General features: G+C 41.6%; 1 protein-coding gene across 1 annotated transcript in view; it reads right to left on the bottom strand.

The window, feature by feature from the left end:
* kcnh5b (potassium voltage-gated channel, subfamily H (eag-related), member 5b) overlaps positions 1 to 14,229 on the bottom strand; it is a gene marked incomplete at both ends in the record, with an annotated part of 140,336 nt that extends 126,107 nt beyond the window's left edge. Inside the window, 3 exons of the mRNA XM_079232089.1 lie at positions 2,674 to 2,780; positions 5,743 to 5,866; positions 14,157 to 14,229. Of these exons, the coding sequence (XP_079088215.1) occupies positions 2,674 to 2,780; positions 5,743 to 5,866; positions 14,157 to 14,229 (304 nt within the window). The remainder of the gene's footprint in view (positions 1 to 2,673; positions 2,781 to 5,742; positions 5,867 to 14,156) is intronic.
* Positions 14,230 to 22,507: the final 8,278 nt, after the last annotated feature.

Here is a 22,507-nt window from a genome sequence, read left to right as displayed (position 1 = left end):
GGACATCCACCCGCGGTAACAGACGGGGGAAAACAGTACAATCCGACAAGGGGACAAGAGACAAACAGGGTTTAAATACAAGAGGAGGGTAACAGGGAACAGGTGGAAACAATGAGGGCAGCACAGGTGAAAGGAATACACAATCAGGGAACAGAGCAGACAGGCAATCACGGACAATCACGGGGACAGGAAGTGCAGAAACACAGAGGAGACACACAAGACAAGGGCCGTTTCTCAATCAGCGTTCTTCTCTGTACTTGTGGACTCGTGAAACCTCATCAGTCGCGGCCCAAGTACTGTTCCAATTCAAAAGTCCGCTTCTCGCCAAGAACGGTGAAAATGCCCGGATGTGACTTGATTTTTTACCCATTTTACCGGGGATGCATCAGAGCAGACTTGAGCGTACTTGAGAGCCAATATCCCAGAATGCATTTCGGACCAGCAAACGGGACCGCTGAGCCCCGCAGCACCGGGCCGTCAGCGCTCTGCTGCCCGCCGAGAGCAGCCTGATCTCGGCTGGACTTTTTGAAATGATCCGCTGGCTCCGATGTCTCCGTATCGATTAAACATGAGATATAATTCTGTTTCGAGGATTTAACAAGCAATCATGATTATTTATTCACAGTCACATTAAATCAGTTTGACTGAGGGAAAGGTTAAGATTTGTGAAAAAAAAAAATCTAATTTAGAGAAAATGATAGGGTAAAACAAATTAACTAATATCACCATGAAACTTCCCCAATTGATTACTTACATTAACCTTATAAGCCTGCAGCTCTTTCCTCTCCCAGGAAATGAGAATTGTGTTTTTTTACTAAACTAACTAAAACTGTGCTCCTCATCCACAGATCCAATTTAATTCATTTAAATTGCTAAATACCGTAACCCTTGTTAGAAGAGACATGTCGGTTTACTTTTTTTTTTAAAGATCGTTGAGTTTGAATAATTCCGTAAACGGCTTAAAATGACTACGCGATTATAAGTTTCACTCAATCATTCACAAGTCCCCCATACAACTGTTTTCAGTCAAAGACGCATCCATGTAACCTACGAGTCTGTGGGAGTCTAACAAATCAACCTCGGCCATTGTCTGACGAGCATAAGTGTCTCGAAATTGCGACGCGACACCGGACGAATTTTGGTCTTTTTTGGGGGCATTCTGAGGTCCTGCGATCTCATTGGTCCTCAGACTCTTCTGAAAGTGTGACAGATGACACATGCGGAAGGAGACGGTCAGTTACATACCACGTATGCTATGGTGGGACAAAGAAAAAGCTCAAAGTAGGTCATTTTTCAATTTCTGAACCGTAAAACTCGGTTTTTGGACTGAAACTGCTTCCTAACATTTCAATGCTTGTGTTTGTTGTTATTATGATTGCAGTTTGTATTGTAATATTTCTAAAGATGTGCAGTATTACTCTGTGGGATGATGGGAAGGGAGCGAACAACACAATAAAAAAACTCAAGGAGTAGTTTTTGGGGGACTCTTGCTCAGACTTTTGATCATATTCATGCTGAAAATAATATATATGTTTTTTAAAAGCAAGGAGTTGTGGATTCATTAGAGATCAAGAACAATATGGTTTGGTATTCATATCAAGGTCATATGAGCTGCAATGGTTTATCAGGTTTTAAGACACCCCTTTTTTATTACATTTTTACCTTTAGAAAACCACCCTATTTATAGGCCTATGCTCGAAAATTGCATATCCAAACTAAAAAAGGGTGTATCTCTGCAACCACTAGGGCTATTTGAATAATGTTGGTGTTATAATAAAAGAGTATAATGTGAGTTGTGATCTGAACACACAGCAATATATGTCTATATGTTACTGGTTATGAGTAAATGAAGATGACACACAACACACAAATTAAAGTTTCAGCTTCACCTAGAAAAAAAGCACTTTCAGGATGATTATTTCTTTGAAATAATGCAGCTGTAAGGTCTAACTCTAACCCAAATCATAGCACAATATGTGAACATTATCTCTGCAAAGGTTGACTTTGATAAAGTGAAGCAGAACAAAGTTAGAGAGGGTTTAGTGCAGAGTTCAGGCGAGGTCTCCAAAGTGGGCATTTGGCAACATGTCCATATATTTCACTTGTATATTAATTATGGTGTTCAATACAAGTGATTATGTTAACAAAATTATTTTAAAACAACCTATATTTTCCAGTAAAAAAAAAAGAGCACACAAATTAGCTGAATGAACAGATTACATTTGTATCAAACTGTTTATCTAACTGTAACAACACAGTAAAAAACAAAGTGTAAAACCATGATTATGATATTTGAGTTTCTTTTAAATGGCTGACTGATTCTTAGGCTCTGTTTAATTTGATGTGCAACATCAATATATTTGCTTGTGATTTATGAAGGTTTTTATAGCAATATCTGCCATAGAGCCAAAATTGGTTCCACGGTTTTGCAAAGAAGCATCATCTAATGGTAACTTTTGGAGAATTCCAGATGCAAAACATATAAAGTAGTAAAATAAAACACCCACATTTTGTATTTCTTTCTGTGTGTATCTCGCCTTAAATAACAATTGTACACGTTGGTTTAAAGTGTAATGCTCCTAAAAGAGTTAGTTAATAATCTGACCAGTGAATCTTTTGTCCAGTAAAATGCATTAACATGTTTCCAGTTCCAGAAAGCCGGCGAGCACTCACTGTTCTTTCTGTACAGCAGGATCTCGAAGCAGTTGGACTCGTAGTTGTCGAACGTCTGTCTGACTTTATCAATGCTCTTCTTGTCCGTCAGCTCTCCGTACATAAAACTAGAAACAGGAGAAACAGCGGCGATCAATACTGAGCTGACCTTGTTGACCTTTGACCCCCGTGTTACAGTATATCACATGTGTTCGGAGTGGCATTGTCGATCTGTTATCGTACCATAAAGCGTCTCTGTGGAGTAAATTGATGCAGCAGCACACATTGTGGATTTGTTTCTGATGGTGCAGCTTTCATTTCCTGGAATTATTGTAATCATTCCTTTAATCTGCGCTAATATATCTAGTCTGTGGGATCACTTTCTTTCCCAACACACACACACACACACACACACACACACACACACACACACACACACAGTACATGTCTTCCTTGTAGAACACAAAAATTCTACAAGGTTTTTATTAACAGAAATGCCTAAACTGGTGTCATTATTAGAGATAATATTTCTGCTAATGTAACCATGTGTTTGTAACTTGCACGGGTGTTTTAAATAAAATAAATAAAAAAAGGGATGAGGAATCCAAACATGGTTTTACATTCTAATTGGACCGGTTGGTTTAAACTGTATTGCTCCTTTGATTAATAGTGAACATAATCTTACTAGTGAATCTTTTATAATGGAACAATCCCACCCAAGCAATTAAATTAATAATTAAACATGGGTAATTTAAAATTAAAATCCTTTTAAGATGCACGACAATGCCGTGTTTTCTGCCAGCTTCAATTGTGGATTTTGTTTATTCTGAAAAGACACGACAGATGAAGGAGCGCAGATGCTTTATTCAATAAAGAGACTTTATGTCTATGTGAGGTAAGATAGCTTAAATATCCTTCGGCTAAGATGCTCTCGGGTTGAGAGGGAAGCCCGTGAGGGAGCCCCATGATAGAACTAGAATGAGCACATCGTCCTGCTTGAACTTAACAACACATTTTGTTACACACTGGGGACTTTGGGGAACTAAGCGAGCAAGAGGAGCTCATCTTTGAGCCACAAACAGTTTGGTTGAGGCAACTAAACCACCAACAGTTTGGTTGAGGCAACCAAATCGCCAACAGTTTGGTAGAGGCAACCAAACCGCCAACAGTTTGGTAGAGGCAACCAAACCGCCAACAGTTTGGTAGAGGGAACAACACCACCAACAGTTTGGTAGAGGGAACAAAACCACCAACAGTTTGGTAGAGGGAACAAAACCACCAACAGTTTGGTAGAGGGAACAAAACCACCAACAGTTTGGTAGAGGCAAGAAAAAACAGTACTTGTCTTTTTGGATTGTATAAAGTACGTCAGTTGCTCTGGCTGTTGCTTCGTCACGTTGCTGTATTTACTTTGTGTTTCAACCACTAATAAGAATACTCATTGACTTTCCCCACTAGCATTATTGTTTTTGTCCTGAGCAAAATGTAAAAAAACACACATGTTGTGTCCCTGCACACAAAACAAATTGTAGTGCCCATGTGACCTATTCACCCTAGAGGCACTACTTGGCTGCTCATTGATTAATATTCCTGACGCGCTTCATTAATGAGGATGTCCAGTTGTGTCGTCCAACATGTTTATTTTTTGCAGAACATAAATCATATTCTTATTGGAAGATCTTAACTGCATGTATTGAAATCATAAAATAAACCATAACATTTGTCTTACTCTGTACTCTCCAATATTCCAATATTGTCATACAAAGTGTTCACACAAAACGTTCCATGCGGTCCCTAGCGGTCAAAAAACTGTGTGCTTATCAAACGAGCAACCACCTGACCCTAATGCCACTCCTGATTATATAGGGCCGACTCAGTTAAAGTCGGCCTTACGCCACCCAGTGGTGGGAGGTTCAACATACATCAAGCAAAGCAAAATGGCTCGTACACAAATAGATTGTAGTGTTTCACTACTGTGGGATATACTATACTGTACTGTACTATACTCATCTGGCCTGTGAGTTAAAGTTCTCCTTTGTCCTCTCGGCATCTCGTCGAGTAAACTTGCCGGTCTCGGTATCCTCCGGGCCCGGAGCAGCAGGGGGTCAGACGGATAAATCTCAGCGCCCGTACTCACTTATAGCTCAGAGCCTTTTTTAAGCCACCGGCTACAGTCAGCCCAACCCCCCCCCTTCAGATTTAAGAGGCGCTGGAGGAGACGAGCCGTCCTTTGGAATCAAAGTTTAAAAACGTCCTGACTGACAAGCGAGCAGGACGCCGTCCTCCAGCAGGCGGATCCCTGGGAGCACAACATTGGATTCATTTACAACTCTCGCGGACTCTCTCTCTCTCTCTCTCTCTCTCTCTCTCTCTCTCTCTCTCTCTCTCTCTCTCTCTCTCTCTCTCTCTCTCTCTCTCTCTCTCTCTCTCTCTCTCTCTCTCTCTCTCTCTCTCTCTCTCTCTCTCTCTCTCTCTCTCTCTCTCTCTCTCAGCAAGTGCCAGATCCCTTTTTAATGTTTTTTTTCTCTTGTACAGTGTGACTCTGCTGATATTCCTGCATGATATAATAGTAGTGACGAAGCCGTTAACGAGGCTAGCATCATGTAAACGGCTCTCTGGAGCAGCACCGCGCGGGTTTTTAATTATCACAGAGGGACAGAAGCAGGAAGGCACAAAAGAGTGTCACTTTGTGATTTTTTCCTAACACACACACACTAAATAATAGATGGAACTGAATAAAAAAGATAGAACAAATGGAGCACTATAAAACAAAGGAACTTGGCTACACTGGTGTGGTTTTAAGTCATAAAAGAAGCTGCTGTAAATATACATGTTAGGTTTTTATTAGTTCTGCTTTTAAATTAAGAGTTTAAACGATTTAAAAAAGCATAAACCCAGAAGTTACATGATATATATGCTTACTATTGATTCAGAATGTGGATGCACATGAAAATGGTTGCATATTGTTATCGCTCTCACTGTAACACATTAAGCTTTGATCTGACACTAAACAGTCGTAATTGTGCATGTTTACGATGCTGAAAAGTTTATATAATTAACACAAAATATGAGCAGAAATATTCTCTTTACCTGCATGTGCTGCTCTTCTGCATGACCTCAGCCCTGTGGAAGCCAGACAGCTTGCAGAATCCGTCATTGCTGTAAACTACAGGCCACTCCACGATCTGGGCGTTTCCCAGGAGGAAGCTGGTTTCTGACGGACGGGACAGAGAGAGCATGTCGGCATCAAATATGAAACACAGATAAAAGGCTGCAAAGTTTCCAACCCTCTGGAGGATGATTGCATGAAGAAACTGGTCCAGGCAGAGGAATTCAAACCTCTGCTTTATTATATCTGATGTTTCTGGATGAATATATCAGCTCCATTAATGTGTATGTTGCGTTTTAACTCCTTTATATCCTGTTGGCTAGGTTATTCTACAGCAATGACAATGCATCATATTCTATAAAAAGGTCAATCATATGCTTGTATACGCTGTCCCGTGAGAACCAAGAGTCTCTTTTCACAAAACGTTTTCAGTCCAAATGTGTTCATTATTAACCATAAACTATTTGTAAGAAGTTGGAAACCAATGTGCGAAGTTGGAAACATTGGTTTCTTGAGTCCGCCATCTTGAATTACATCCGTCGCCTCACAGAGGAGTAGAGACGTAGAGAGCCGTTTGTAGCGTCTGTGAGCTGTCAATCACAGTAAGACCCGCCCTAAAGTGTACGCTGCTTTATGATCTTGATCCATTTGACTAAATAGATTTTTGCCATAAGGTAATTCAATAATGGTAATATACAAAAATGAAAACTACCACCTGGGATGGAAATCATTTTTAAATGATTAAACTCTCCCGTTTGTGCTTCACAGACTGCTCAGTTGTTCAACCATTAAACTATAAATACTTTTTTTTTTTCAACAGTAGGAGGGTCATGTCCCCAAAAGTGTTCTCAAGCCATTGGCATTACGTTACTGCAGTGGCAGGCCGTGGATTTTGACCTAGGCCTGCTGACAGCTGATTGCAGCCTGAGAGTCAAGGTAGCTTCTCGCTTCTAGCTGCCCCACTGACCAATCACAGCACACGTTAATGGTCACGCTGAATGACCAGCTAGCTGGTCTCCCCTTGCTACTCAAAGAAAACCACCTCGACCAACAGACATATATATATAATATATATATATATATATATATATATATATATAACGTTAACGTAAAAAGCTACGTGGCCACACAAAGCCGTTAGCTAACACGCTAATTAACACATGTTCATCAAAAGAGCAAAAACAAACAAGCCGCCTTTCAACACCATCAGGTGCAGCTTTATTTACCTAAAGCCACCGGTCACCTCTCTTCTGAGTCACAGCCACTCTACCTGCAGTGTCAGCCATGTTGGTTGCAACCAGCATGAAGCCACGCCCTCCCCCCCCCCCTTCTCCTTTAATATTTAGCCTAATGTTTGCACATGTTATCTTGATAATTTTTTACAGATATTTTGTACTTAGTGGGGTAAAAGGATTCACTGTTCCATGTAGAGAGATGTAGGGAAAGAAAAAACGATCTTGGCTGAAATAAACTAAAAGTATTCTCTAAAATTACCTTTTTATTCAGTAAGACGTCCAGAAGAACTCTTCATTCGGTGCGTTTAAGGACACAAACATTTATGAGTTGACAGCTGGCTGCTGTCTATAATGTAAACTCAGAAGACTTGTCCTTGAAATCACTAACAACCTCTCAAAACAACACATAAACATGGAAACATGAAATGCATTCAGAGTTTACCCACACACGCTGAAAACACCAACAAAGAAGATTACAGTAACATTCTGCACATTGGTAACACAAAGGGTTCCACAGTAAAGGAGTCACTATAGTGTCACAGGTAAAGTTTTTTTCATAGCAAACTGGACCCAGCGGGTTCTTTGAAAGGTCTCCTGCTTGAAAAGAAAGGCTGCATGATATATAAAAAGGTATATGCAATATGTAATTAATAATAATCTTAAACTGCAGAGAACGTCTTTCAACACGTGCCAAATCTGCAGCTAACTTTGGCAGATAATCATTTAACAATAACTCCTCTTTGAGTGAATTTTTCGAGTGAATTATGGGATGAAAAGATGGGACGCGCTTCAAATGCTCCGGAAAAAAACATCCCAAGCGTGCGGTGTCTCCCCACACACACAGTACAGTATGTGTTCATGCATTTTAATCTCTTTAAAAAAGGTAATAACATTCCTGCAGTGAAACACAGACGCATGAATTCCTGGAGGTGTCAGCAGGTTTTACAGACCGACGAGTGAAATCCTCCAACGGCACCTGATGAAAAATAACTATATCAAAATGTTCCAGCTGTACAGGAGGGGGGGGGGGGGACAGAAACTCACACACTGTAGGATATCCAGTTCTTAATAAAACAATAAATTGGTTCTGTGGCAGTCAAACGCCTTCCAATAACCCCGTACACCACATTGTTGGAGCCAAAATGGGGTTTTATTGTTTGAGGGAATCACTGGGTGGTATGGGGACATGTAGTTCCTTTATTTGGACACAGGGTGGCACATTCCGTTAAAAGAGCATATAGGTGAGTGCCAGGTGATGGGAACAGGTGTGTGGATGGGAAGCACCGTGGTTGTGTCAAGGTGTTAGTGCTGTATCCTGTCTTATGGTATCTTGTGCTGCAACATGCAAGACTTATTCATTTCAAGTTTATTGGACATTGCTGATTAATAAATGGATCAAAGAGACACAGCGCCCTGGACATTGGATTTGTTTGTGGGAGAACACGCATCCGAACTTGTTCACCCGTTCGCCCCCCCTAGTGGCTTGAATATTTAAATGGTTTAAGGTTTGAGCCTCTACATTAAGTCGAAAACTACGCTTCATGGGAACACGTATGGACCATCGTTCGTTGGAACAGGCTGGATTGGAATCACTGATCGACATCACTGATCGACATCGCTGATCGACATCGCTAGAGTCAACAGCTGATCAATGTTGCTGGACTCAACGTCACGGGATTCAGCAGTAGATCGACTTTGCTGGATTCAACCGCAGAGCGATTGGATTTCGCCAGATGTGGTGTTTGCGTTGAAGTATAATTGGACAACTGATCATCACCACCGTGACGCAAGGTACATTTGGACCAATAGAAACTCTGAATGGACAGAGGTATGCAACCTGGCCATGTTAAAGTTGTGTGCGCACTTTGCAATGCAATGCATTGGTTCCATCTTATAGGCCTAATATAAGAGCTGTACGGGTGGTTTATTTTGAATTGTATAATATATGATGGATTCTGATATAGGCCTGAAGGTCCCAAATCAAGGTTCTATTGTTAAGGAGCCAGCCATGGCTGAAACAGCCAAATCCCAGCGTGGCCAATGGTGAAAAGGAAACAATCTGCCACGAAACGTCCTCTTAAACTGACACAAAAGTCATTAATGGGCAAACTGGACATGCTCCAAAAGACTCGGAAGGCCAAATTAAACAAAGCCTCTGACTTTAAAAGGACAATACAAGACCTAATGCATGACAGAACAGGACGCAGAGGCGTAATGTACCTTTGAAAAAATACACAACTCTTTGCAAAGAAGCCAAGGAACAACATCGATCTCTGTCACAAATCTTGCCTCATGAAGAAAGGGAGAAACATGAGATATGGTTCGAAGCAAAAATGTTGAGTGTTCATGAATTTACTAATGCTTTGAATAAGTGGTTGTGTAATGCAGACATGTCTAAACCTGGTGAACATGATGACCATGAGAGTGAAGTAAAACCCAGTAACAGTATTTCCAATGTGGAAACCAATGTTTCTAATCGGAAATCAAGCAGAAAAAGCCACACCATCTCAAGAACCAGCAAATCATCTTCATCTGTACGGATTCAGATAGAAGCAGAGAGAGCAGCACTTGAAGTTCGCGCTGCAGCCTTAAAAGAGAAGCACGAGCTGGACGAGCAAGCGGAGGTGCTGAGAAAGAGATGGGAAAAACTGGAGGTTGACACAGAAATGGCCGCCTTTGCTGCTAAATTAGCAGTATTGAATGCCTCTGGTTACCAAGCTTTGTCAAATACACAATCAAATGGAATCATACTTTGAAAAAGGAACAAAGTTAAAAGGAACTCTCTATCACTCTCAGCCGACATGCCAAAGCATACTGTATCAACCAACATATGTGGATTTTCAACAACCAAATGTACAAGAACAGAGTGCATATAGGTATGCAACACAAGACAACAGTAAGGTCCGTCAACTGAAACCGGAAAATGCATCAGTCAAATCTCTCTCGGATTATCCTCGTGTGCAGCGAACAAATCCAGCTGTCATTCAGTCTCAACGCTCTCATAAAAGAAGTGATGAAACATCAGCTCTCTACAACCTACTGCAAAGGCAAAATGAAATAACAACTATGCTTATCCAACAACAAGCCTCTCATTTACTACCACCAAGAGAAATTCCATGTTTTGATGGGGATCCTCTGCAGTACAGAACATTTAACAGAGCCTTTGAACATTGTGTGGAGAGTAAAGCGACTGTGTGGAGACTGTCTGTATTTTTGGGATAAATACACAAGAGGTCCACCGAAGGAGCTGGTGCGTAGCTGTCAGCATATGGCTCCAGACAGAGGCTATGCTACAGCCAAGAATTTGCTTCAGGAACACTTTGGGAATGAACACAAAGTTACTGCAGCATATATGGAGAAAGCCCTCTGCTGGCCGGTCATGAAGCCTGAGGATGTCAAATCGCTCCAAGCCTATGCCCTCTTTCTGCGTGAGTGCTGTAATGCAATGGAGGACATACAGTACATGAAAGAGCTGGATATGCCAGCGAATATGAGAGCAGTGATTCTGAAGCTTCCGTACAAGCTAAGAGAAAAATGGAGAGTGTCTGCATGTGAGCTACTGGAAAACCTCAAACGCAGGGAACAGTTCATTGATATTGTCATATTCATTGAGCATGAAGTCAAAATAGTGTCTGACCCAATCTTCGGTGACATTCAGGATACACAACTGCATATAGTAGGCAAAAATATCAACAGGATCAAATTGGAACTGCAGCCAAGATTCAAAGCAAGTAGCTTTGCAACTTCAGTTACCGTTGCAACCCCGACCATTGAAGAAGCCAGAAGGCTAAGACATGATATATTACAGGACAAAGTAGTTCATCTGCAAAGAACACCAGCCTTTGTTTGTGTTGCTCTCAAGGTCACACACTGGAGATGTGTCCACGATTGGAAGAGATGACACACAGGCACAAGATGAACTTTCTTAAGAAAAATGGAATCTGTTTCGGCTGCCTTTCTATTGGGCATATGAGCAAAGATTGCGATAGGCGCTTGACTTGCAAGGTGTGCAGCCTAAACCATCCCAGTGTTCTTCACATCCGCCAAAGAGAGAAATTAGTTGATACAAACTCAAGACACCTTAAGGAACCATCATTGAGTAGCGCACATGTCTCGCTACACGCATATGGTCATACAGGGGCCGGTAAAAGTGATGGGATTCTACCCATTGTACCAATACAGGTGAAATCCAATAAGGGAGACCAAGTCTTACAGACATATGCTTTTCTAGATCCAGGCAGTAAAGTGACATTTTGTTCTGAAAACCTGATGAGGAGGCTTAATCTGAATGGAAGGAAACCCCAAATCCACTTAAGGACCATGGGTTCAGAAGCAACAGTTTCCAGATACGTGTTGACTGATTTGGAGATTTCAAGTCTCACCGGGAAAAGGTTCTATGACTTGCCAGAGGTCTATACCCAGAAGAGAATGCCTGCAAGCATGGATAACCTCATCAAAGAAGAGGATTTGGCAAAATGGCCATACTTGGATGGTGTTGGTGTTCCTAGAATTCAAGCTGATGTTTTTGTCCGCTGCTAGCTACAGCCTCCATGAGCCGAGGAAGACTATGACATGAATCATCTCTCCTCTTCATCACCACCAGAACTCAGCTGAACCGGGTTCGAGCCAACGGGCTGCCTGAAGCCCGTCAGCAACACAAGCCAGAAGTCTCTGAAACATCAAACTATGCCAGTGTTCCAACAGCTCTCATTCAATCGTCAGGGGATTCAGCAAGAGGCGACCTTTTTTTTTTACACTTCAGATCTAATAATTCACAGTTCAAATTAGAAAAAGAGACCCGAGTGAAACAAAGAATGCTTTCGTGGAGAGAACACGTGTCGCTGCCTTCAGAGGGAAACCTGTAGTCCAGCTGAAACCAGGATTGTAGGAAAAACTGTCAACACATAAATATCCTTGATAATTACGCTGCCTGGAACCACTGGCTTTAATGTAACTTTATTTCATTTATTCATGTCCATTCTGCATAAAACAGCAATGTGCAAATGTGTTGTTTGTGTGTTATTCTTTAATTCTCATGTGGTTTATTGTCTAATTGATGTTTGCATATTCATCATGTGAATTACAATTTTTTTCTATTTTTTTCCAGCGGTTTCAGACGCTTTAAGTTAAATTACTGCTCTGTGTTTAAATCCCTGTAATGCAGTTTAGTATGATAAAATGCTGATTCGTTAAATACATCATTCCTGCAGCTCTCTTTAGCCGAATTATGATTAATTAGGCGAAAGAGAGCTGCAGGAATGATGTAGCTAACAGGAAGTTAGCATCACTGGTTCCCTCCACACACAAAAGCAAAGGGATTCTTCCATTTGATTTTGGATTATTACATAAATAATTTTCACAATTAAACATCACTTTTACGTTGTTTGAAGTGTAAAGTAAGAAGCTAACGTTAGCAGCTAAGGCTAAATCCACCACAGTCACATGACCTCATGTCTCCTCCCCTGAGCTGAAGGAGGACTAGAGTCCTAGTGAGGACACTCGGTCATCTTCTTTAAACTCTTTTTTAAGATGCGTAAAGGCTTCTAAATTCTCCAGATGTTTGTTTTTTATTGACCTGTTTTATCGTAGAACGTTGAAATCGATATCCATACCAACTAATTAAACAAACTTAATATTTAATGCCACTTGTCATATTAAACGTATCTATATTTATAAACACTGTCTCTCTACAAGCTATAAAACACCAGATAGTTTAGTTGTTTTACGCTCTGTCTCTCTGCTTGTATGGATTGCTGTCAAAAAGCTCACATCCTGTTTTCTTCTGCATCTTTGCTATAAATTAGACTTCAGCAATAAATAACCAGTAATAATGAGAGTCTGTAGCTGTGTGTTGGCGGGGCGGGGTTGCGCTCGGCTGCAGAGGGAATTGAGCAAGGGTGTGTTCAAGGGAACAGGTGCTGTGATGAGGTAATCAGCCACAGCTGGGGGCAATTGTGTGTATGTGTGTCTCCCAGTTAAAACATAAGTAGTCTGATGCGTCCCAGGCGACATAGTTGAAGCAACAGACAGCTGATCGGAGACAAGCTGGCAGGTGTGCTCAGGGGCCAGGCCAAGAGTCAGACAATAAAGCTTGTTACTAACCAAATCCAGAGTGTTTTGCCTTGTGTGCCGCCCGAAACTCATGGGGTAGCAGTCTTTACAAGCTGATATTCAGCAGCAGGTACACAGATCAAAGTGCTCCATGTGACAGTTGTAGTCTCAACACCCTCCAAACTTAAAGGCTGCTCATCTGAAACCACCTGAAAGTCTCACAACAATATCTTCACATCATTACAGCTAAATAAAAAAAAAAGGAAAAAAATAGACACCAACTATACGACCAATAGCTCTCCAATTAGCGCAGAAACTCCCGCAAGAGATCCACGACAGGCTCTCCATCCGAAAGAGACCAACAGAAGTAAAGGAACCAATGCAACCAGAGAGGTGGAGAGAGGGAGCGCGTGCTGGGGCCAAGACCAAGACATGAACCTATGAAGACATAACAAAAACAAACTCGCCGCACGCACATAAGATGATGAATAACTGAGCAGATATGTATTATTCAACCCCACAGGTCGCTCCTTTTGCTTCCTCCAACGCATATTAGTTACATAACGGCGCTCACGTTTTGGTAGTTTATTCATATCAAAACTCCCTATAATAATAATATTGGGAAGAGGTGAAGTCCAATAATGGCCAGATTACATTGGCTGAGCAGCTTTCAGTATTTATTGAGCCAAATAGACTGCATATCTTCAGTTATTAAAAGCTGCGTTTGTCTAATAAAGATATCACGTGACTGGAGACACAATTTAATCTGGAAAAGACCGTTGGAGTTGGAGGAGAACGCGGTGCGTAAACGGAGGATCCAGGACAGGTGAGCATCTTCCGACATGAACAGACAGAAATACGTTGCTCCAGAGGAGACGGTCCCTCGCACATGGAACTTAGATGACGTTACTTTAATGGAAGAGAGGCGGTGAACTCCATCACTGCAGAATGAATGCGGGTGTAAAGTGAGATCATGCGGGTTCTCCTTCACCAAACCTCCGTGGTTGCGTATCAAAAATAAAACAAAAAACACTGTATTCCAGCAGCAGAGTCCCGGTCGTGGGGACCCCCCCCCAAAAAAATGCAGCCTCGCTCCGGCCACTACTCACCACTTGATCGCCGGACGATGTTCTCCAGGAAAGTGTTCTGCGGTGCCACCAGCCCTCTCTTTCCCCCGGGCATCCTGCTGCGGGCGGGCGTAGCTCTTGTCGGTCGGCGTCTGCGGCGGTGTGGCTGTCGCTCGGGGGTCGGTACTGACGCGGGCTCTCAGTCGGACCGGTGGAGAAGCTCATTGTAACCGTGCGCTCTGGCTGCTCAAGGCGCACTGAAGCCGCGGCGGCGGCGCTGCATCCCGCTGCCCGACCGGAGCTCCAGGACGCATGCGCGGCTGCGACTGCTGCGCGCTCAGTCCTCAAAATCTTGAGAAACCAAAACGCACTTTTATTGGAGACGCTGTTCAGTCTGTATTTACATAAAGCCGGGTTTATATTGTATGTATTCTCATTCTTAAGATCTTCCTCAGTGCCAAGTGTTTTAGTTAATTAAGTTGAATGAAATCTTAAGAAATTAAACTATCTATTAACCTTCGTCAATGCAATATTTTAAACATGATGTTGGTCATATCAGGTTTGTTGTGTGATTGCTGTTGTCTCCCATCATAGGGTTTAGCTGATGACTGCAGTAATGGTGATCACGTCGTTTACTGATGTTGTATAATGCATTTAAAAGAAAAACCTCTGGTTGTGGAAAAAATAAAACCTTACAGGTGAGATCGTATCTCAGAATCAGCTTTATTGGCCATGTGTGTGTGTGTGTACATATACATGGCATTTGCTTCCGGTTTCATGTAGCTCTCATCATTGTACATACATATATATATATATATATATATATATATATACACATTTGTATATCACTTTAAGCCCCAAATGAACCTATATAGGTCCTTTTTTAGACATTTTAGTTAAACTGTGTAAAACATTACAATAATCATGAACAAATATATTGATGCGACACATCAAATTAAACAAAAGAACATGGGCTACAATAATTAGTCAGCCATTTCAACACAACTCAAATACCAACTAAAATAATTATTAAAATAAAATAGTTATAATTTTGTCATGAGTCAGCCCACTCTGCATGTTTCTGGAACTAGCAGCCCATAGCTTGGTGCTATCAGAAGAAAAGCAAGACAATTCCGCACAGATTCCAAATCTATTCACCAAATCCCTCTGCTGCAAAGCATCACCGAGATTTGAACCAAAGAACACAGCAACATAAATTGCTGAGTCAGCAAATTTTGAAAAAGAATTGAGAAAATAGCAAATATAAGAAAAAATGCAATTCTCTCAGTAAATCCCCACTAATACAAGTTTATTGAACACCATAAGTCATATACAAGTGAAATATAAGGTTTGCTATATGAACAAATTCAAATGTCACACAAACCTCGCCTGAATTCTCTCTGTACTTTACCTCTCTGACTTTGTTCGTTTTTCAAGTGAAAACATTGCAGAGAGACTGTTCACATATTGTGCTATGATTTGGGAGAGCCTCAGGGCTTAGTGAAGCATCATTTCAAGGAGATAATCATCCTGAAAGTCCTTTTTTTTTATAGGCGGACCTGAAACTTCTATTTTTTTCTGTGTTTCAATCTTTATTTACTCTTAGCCAGCAACATATATATTCATATTCACATCTGACCAAAAGCTCACAAGGGGTGCCTTTATTATAACACCAACATTATTTAAATAGCCCTTGTGGTTGCAGAGATACACCCTTTTTTGTTTGGGTATGCTATTTTGAGCTAAATCCTAAAAAAATGCCATGAAGCTTAACGGGATATATACTATTAAAATATATATATATATATATATATATATATATATATATATATATATATATATATATATATATATATATATATATATATTATAATTAAAAGTTATAGCTAATTTATAGTTTACTTGTTTTTCACAAATGCACTACATGTATTATATATTTTTTTCTCCCTATTAGCTTATTTTCTCATTGCACAGCTCCTCTGTTCCTTAGCCTTCAGCCTGCTGCATCATCAACAGTTTAATGATCTGGTTAACAGCGGTCATCCAATCACATTTCACTTCTGTTTCTCTTTGGATTCGAGAGCTGATTAAACTATATGAGAAGGCCTTCTAGTATCTGTTTTGCCACAGGGCCCGCGTGGCCATTAATGTGTGCTGTGATTGGTCAGTGTGTCAGTACACACCCTGGAACTGAAGCGCACTTATAAACAGCGTTGCTGAACTTTTTTTTAAGGAGAGCAGAAGGACTTTGTCTATAATGAACAGCATCTAGTAAGTTTCCTGCTTTTTGTGTGTTTTCATCTACGGTGGCGTTGTGTTGATGATGCCATGATGCTGTTTTACGGGGTTGGGCTGGTCAGGTGTGTCAGTCAGGACGCAAAACATCACCGAGGGGAGGTTGGAAGTGTTCGACAGTTGCTGCGTAACTGTGCGTTGCTCGGCGGGGTGTCCGCTGGTGGTTGAAGTGGCTTAATGGGTTGGTCCACACGTCCCGTGTGAGCCCCCCGAGCCCAGAATGGCGTTCCGTAAAAGCGTTTTTTTTTTCTCTGAAAGTGGTGGAGCTCCGCGGGTTGGTCCCCATGCCCCGTGTGACTTCCCTCCATGCTCGTGGTAGTGCTGTGTCTGCTGTCCACACATGGTGGTCTGTATGTAAGTAACTCCCAGGACACTTTTCCCCCCCAGTCTGCCCCTGATGTGCTCGAAAACGCACGGCCCGCCACTGCTAAATACACAGGTGGAAACAATGAGGGCGAGGCTTGCAATCACACAGGAGGATGGCACACGAGGCGGGAGGAGTCTGAAACGGGGAGGAAAGAGCCTGAAACGAGGGCCGTTTCTCAATCAGCGTTCTTCTCTGTACTTGTGTTCTCGTGGACTCGTGAAACGTCATCAGTCGCGGCCCAAGTACTGTTCCAATTCAAAAGTCCGCTTCTTGCCAAGAACGGTGAAAATGCCCGGATGTGACTTGATCCGCCCATTTTACCGGGGATGCATCAGAGCAGACTTGAGCGTACTTGAGAGAGCCAATATCCCAGAATGCATTTCGGACCAGCAAACGGGGAACAATGACGGATGAGAAAACTCATTACTGAAAGTTGACGTTCTATGAATACTACCGTTGTTGAGTCGCAAAATGTAATTTTAGGATGTTTTCAGGCGAGAAGTTAGTTGTTTAAGCATCAAATCTGTGGTCGCTTTCTCAAGAATCGGCCGATTTAAAAAGATACGCCGACGGGTTGAGGTCCTGCTCGCGGGACCGTGAGCCCCGCAGCACCGGGCCGTCAGCGCTCTGCTGCCCGCCGAGAGCAGCCTGATCTCGACTGGACTTTTTGAAATGATCCGCTGGCTCCGATGTCTCCGTATCGATTAAACATGAGATATAATTCTGTTTCGAGGATTTAACAAGCAATCATTATTATTTATGCACAGTCACATTAAATCAGTTTGACTGAGGGAAAGGTTGAGGTTTATAACTTAAGATTTTAGGAGGGAGGAGTCTGACACGAGGAGGGAGGAGCCTGAAATGAGGAGGGAGGAGCCTGAAACGCAACAGACGTGTAGAAAAAAATTATATATATACATATATTTTTTTAAGTCCGTTTCTGTTAGCTCGGTCAGCATGTTTGTCGTAGTTAGCGCTGTTAGCGCTATTAGCACTGTTAGTACCGTGTGGGCGCGTTTAGAGGGAATCAAAATACTCCTAATCTGAAATTATGCACCAGACATTTGTGTGCTGGAACCTTCAATGGAGCAACAGCAGTGCTTGTTTTCACAAGTAGAGATGTTGTTTATGAAGGAATAGTTACACCACGTAACTACCCTTAAAACCAGAAACTGAAATTAATACATTTCTATTTTTAAAACCACCTACAACAAGTTGATGTGAGCTCTTCAGGCTTTTGAATAAAGTAAATAAGCGTTTATCCCACAATTTCTATTCCTTTTAAGAAAAACAACGTCAAGCACCAGAGAAGACGGACCAAACGCCCGTGAAGCAGCTGATAACAAGTAGTGTGAAGTGACAACAGGAGTCCCTCAGGAGCTCATTAGCTTGCATGAAGGGTTAACGGGGCCCCGAGGAGCTGAGGGTCCCAACCGGATTGGCAGCACTTGTCTGTCTGCTCCGACTGACGCCACCACCTTTTATTTACTGAACATATCATCACTCTGCACGGAGGCTCAGAGCATCTATTGACTGGAAGGATATTAAGAGCCTGCACTTATTTATAGCTTCAAATAGTCTCATTTAAGTTGCATAACATCCCGTGATGACCGGAGCACATTATGGACCTGCTGGAGGGCGTCAGGTTTCTACACCGGTTACATAAGCAAATCATACAAACAGTCAAAGATACGAGAACTTAAAATCACTGGCTTGTGACCTTTTTGGCTTCGATAAGATGAAGCTGTGTCTACTTTTGCAATCTGTTCTCATCCAGCATTCGTAGCTGTACCTGCCAAAACTACTGTGCTGTAATTCGTGTGAGCGATGCATCAAGAGTGACTTGGAGAAAATAAAAAATATAAAAATAAAGCAACATCTCCTTGTGACCGCACGTCATCGATGGGTTTAAGGAGCGATTTTGTTCCCTTGTTCCATGTCAATCATTTGCATCTGAAGAGGTCCAATGATCCAGTTATTGAAGCAAAGAGTGAAGAAAACATAATGTTGTGTTTAAATAAATGTTATTTTACTGCTTTCATGTCCTGTTGATGCTCTTGTGACTTCTCATTCCTCGAGCAACCCTTTGGAGGGTTTCCTGACCCGTAAAAGAGTCCAAAACACACAATAATTGACATAAGCCAGACCAGAAAACTCTTTCGATACCATGAGACACAAACATGAATGTCGTATGAAAATCTTACGCTCTGATGTTGGCCTCAAAGTCTCATTTACGAATCTCTCATCTACATTTCTGCACCTGTTAAAACCCGCTGACTCACATCTGATGCTGTCAACTCTGTTTGCATCATTGTGTGTGTCTGTGTGTTGTCAGTGAACGTGCACGGTTCAAAACGCTTCAATGGGACGCCCCTAATTGGCCCACTGGCATCATGGGATACCAAACACATGCGACAGTGCAGGTCGGACAGCTGCCGTCTGCTGTAAACAGGCTGCTGCTGATCTCTCTCTCAGGTTTATATTTAATGAAGCATTATTTACCAAGTCTCCTGTTCACACGTTCTTCACTTGAAAGACTGTGTTCAACTAAATCCAATAATCATTGATCTAAATACTTAGCTCTATCTCTTTAAGGCTCAAAAAAGGCTCATGACCGTTCTCTTACACTGAACTCGCAAAGCGCTCCAGTGTGTACATGTGTATCTCTCTCTCTCTCTCTCTCTCTCTCTCTCTCTCTCTCTCAGTGAAAGTCTCTTTTTTTACCAAATGTATGGAGGCTCATTGATGAAAGAACAGCTGTTGGAGAGGACTCAATGAGGAGTTGGTTTTAAGTGTATTAAAAGGACCTGAGTGACAAAGTATGCGTCTCAAACCAACATCTAGAGAATCTAACACACGTTTGTGAAGTTGTGTTTTTATTTTTGCAGATATCCGACATGTCGATACCGAGCTTTTAGCTTTACCGTTAAAAAAAAAGATGGGGCTTAAAAAACAAACAAAATGTGCATTGCCTTTCACTTATATCTTTACAATAAAATACGGGTGAGCATTATACTTTGTGTGTGTGTAATTGCTGTTCAACCACGACGAGAGAAGAAACAAATCACACAACGACTCTCCACAGGTCTCTGGAACTTGCTGCATGTGTGCACACATGTTTACGCGTGTGTGTGTGTGTGTGTGTGTGTGTGTGTGTGTGTGTGTGTGTGTGTTATCTCTTGGGTAAAATATCTGGTTCAGGTCATGCAGAACATACTGGTGCGGTGTCTGCTTGGTACTGGTTACAACTCCCTTGTGTGTAGTGACAAAAAGTCACATTTTATTGTATTTCACTTTATTTTCATAATATTTACATAATGTCAAAGAGCAGCAGAAGAGATTCAGTTGCATCATTGTCCCCCGATCTGGGTTTTAAATGGTAAAATTGAATCTGAAATTTAGATTAGACTAACTAAAATATATATTTTTACATTTTTTGCATCTCAATTTACTAAATATGTTTACTTTACAATGAATGCATATTCCTGAGCTATGCATAAAAGCCTCCAGGTTTAAGAAACAATTTCTGATTATTTTTGGTTATCTTATATTATAGTCATATATAGTCATTTTTCCATCTGGACTATAGATCTAAACAGGTAAAGACAGAATGTGTTTGTAAAGCAAAGAAACACCACAGAGAAGACAGTAAGTTAACTTGCGCTGGAAATGTTGGTGATTTAGGAATTATTTTGTTGGACTTTTTGTAAGTCTATCTGGACAAAACATTTTTAAAAGGCTTGTGTTTATGATCCCGTGAGCATGAACACAAGACGAGTCTGAGTCTTTTTTTCTGTAAAGATACAGCAAGAAATGTCTCGACGGGGGTTTGATGACTGTATTCACTGTAATCACGCCGCACCATTAACCCTCAATTAGGCCTAATCAGCATTCAGCAGGCGGACATTGTTTGCCAGCGCTCACGACTACCAACCAGCCCGACGATCGTATTAATGGACGCAACGACCAACAAAAGAGAAACGAGGGTATATCACCTCATCGACGGAACAAAACCTCTAATGAGGGCTGAAGTCAGAAGAGAGGATTTACGATTTCAGTTATTTACAGCACTGCTGCTCATCGAGTGAAAACGGATAAATGTCACAAGGTGGAGATCAAAGGCGGCAGCAGGGCGATGCAGATGCAGATTTGGGGAGGAAAAGTGGAAAGAGAGGTATTGACCCCCCACCACCAATGGCGATCAATGCTCCGCCTGCACACCTGGAGGGAAACATAGCAGCACCCCTTCTTTATTGATCTCAGAATTAATTAGTGCAGCTTCCACCAGTGCTGCCCATCTCTCACTGGCACTAGGAGGGCGGGGATCAAATATCAAAGCACTGGCCAACGCCACTGCCCCTGAGCCAAACTTTTAGCTCCATCCAAAAGCTCAACTGGGTAAAAACAGTGGTTGTGTTGCCCCAAACCTTCGCTGTTGGTTGTGGTCGTGTTGCCCTATACCTTTGCCGTTGGTGGTGGTCGTGTTGCCCTAAACCTTCATTGCTGGTAGGGTTCAAGTTGCCCCAAACTTTCACTGTTAGTGGTGATTGTGTTGCCCCAAACAAGGAAGAAGAGGGAGGAAACAAGATCATATGAAGAGAAGGAAATGAGCAAAGAAGAGAGGAAACAAGGAAGAAGAGAAGAAACAAGAAGAGAGGAAACAAGGAAGAAGAGAAGAAACAATGGAGAGATGAGACAAGAGAGAAGAGAAGAAACAAGGAGAGAGGAGATAAGAAAGAAAACAAGTTTTCAGTAGTGAATTAGGAAAAGCGATGAAAAGTTAAAGAACAGAAGCCTAATGTACTAATGATCTCACACCAGATTGAAACCAGATTGTCCCAATTAAATTAACGGAGCCAGTAGTGGCCCAGTTTGCCAAAGTCCGGTCTAAAAATACTTTCGCCTTATTGGCATAAATCACAAGTTGCTGCAGCTTCACCCAAAACAACAAGTGATTTTAAATGAACTTAAACATTTAATAACGGATTGAACAGTGAAATAAAACTGAAAAAAGCGTCTGAAAGGAGCAACAAATTAAAATGATGATTTTGTTTCTGCTGCAAAAAATAAAGTCAGACGTGATGTTTGTAAGTGTGAGAGGCTTAATGCCTCTCACACTTGTTCACCTCCTCCCACTAATAATCTAATATCACGCGGATTAAGCATGAATCATTCTCAGAGTCTGAGTCACACGGAGGAAAAAGGTTTCAAGGAGGATTCAAAGGATCATCACTTTTTAAAAAAAAGGAATATTTGGACTGTGTTTATTTAATCAAATGCAGGACTTCACCCGTGAGTCTCACTGAGGACATTTGGGCCTTTTTATTTTTGAACACTTTTACTGTATAAACATCATGCATTTTAATTTGATCAGACTTTCGATCTATAGAAGCTTCAAAACTTTGTCTTTTTTTACTATTTTCCATCCAGATTGAGAGAGTTGTTCTTCACGTTTGGCCTGTGGGATAAATACATGCTGTTCTCCTGGTGCCCACTAGGGGCATCACTGCTGTATTATGGAGCATTAAGTTAATGGGTGCATCCCAAGTCTCTAAATTGTTGTTTCCTCGCTCCTCGCTTCTTGCTTGAACCGGAAGTGGTTCTGCGTCGCCATCTTGACGACCGTCCCAAAGCTCTCATTCTGGTGGAGGAGCGAAAATAAGATGGGGCTTAAAAGACAGAAACTAAATGTGCATTGCCTTTCACTTGTCTTTACAATAAAATAGAGGTG

Source organism: Taurulus bubalis (genome assembly GCF_910589615.1).
Source record: "Taurulus bubalis genome assembly, chromosome: 1".
In the NCBI taxonomy this organism is placed as follows: Eukaryota; Metazoa; Chordata; class Actinopteri; order Perciformes; family Cottidae; genus Taurulus; species Taurulus bubalis.
The sequence above is the reverse complement of the archived record's forward strand: the minus strand, read 5'-3'. Positions and strand labels throughout refer to the sequence as shown.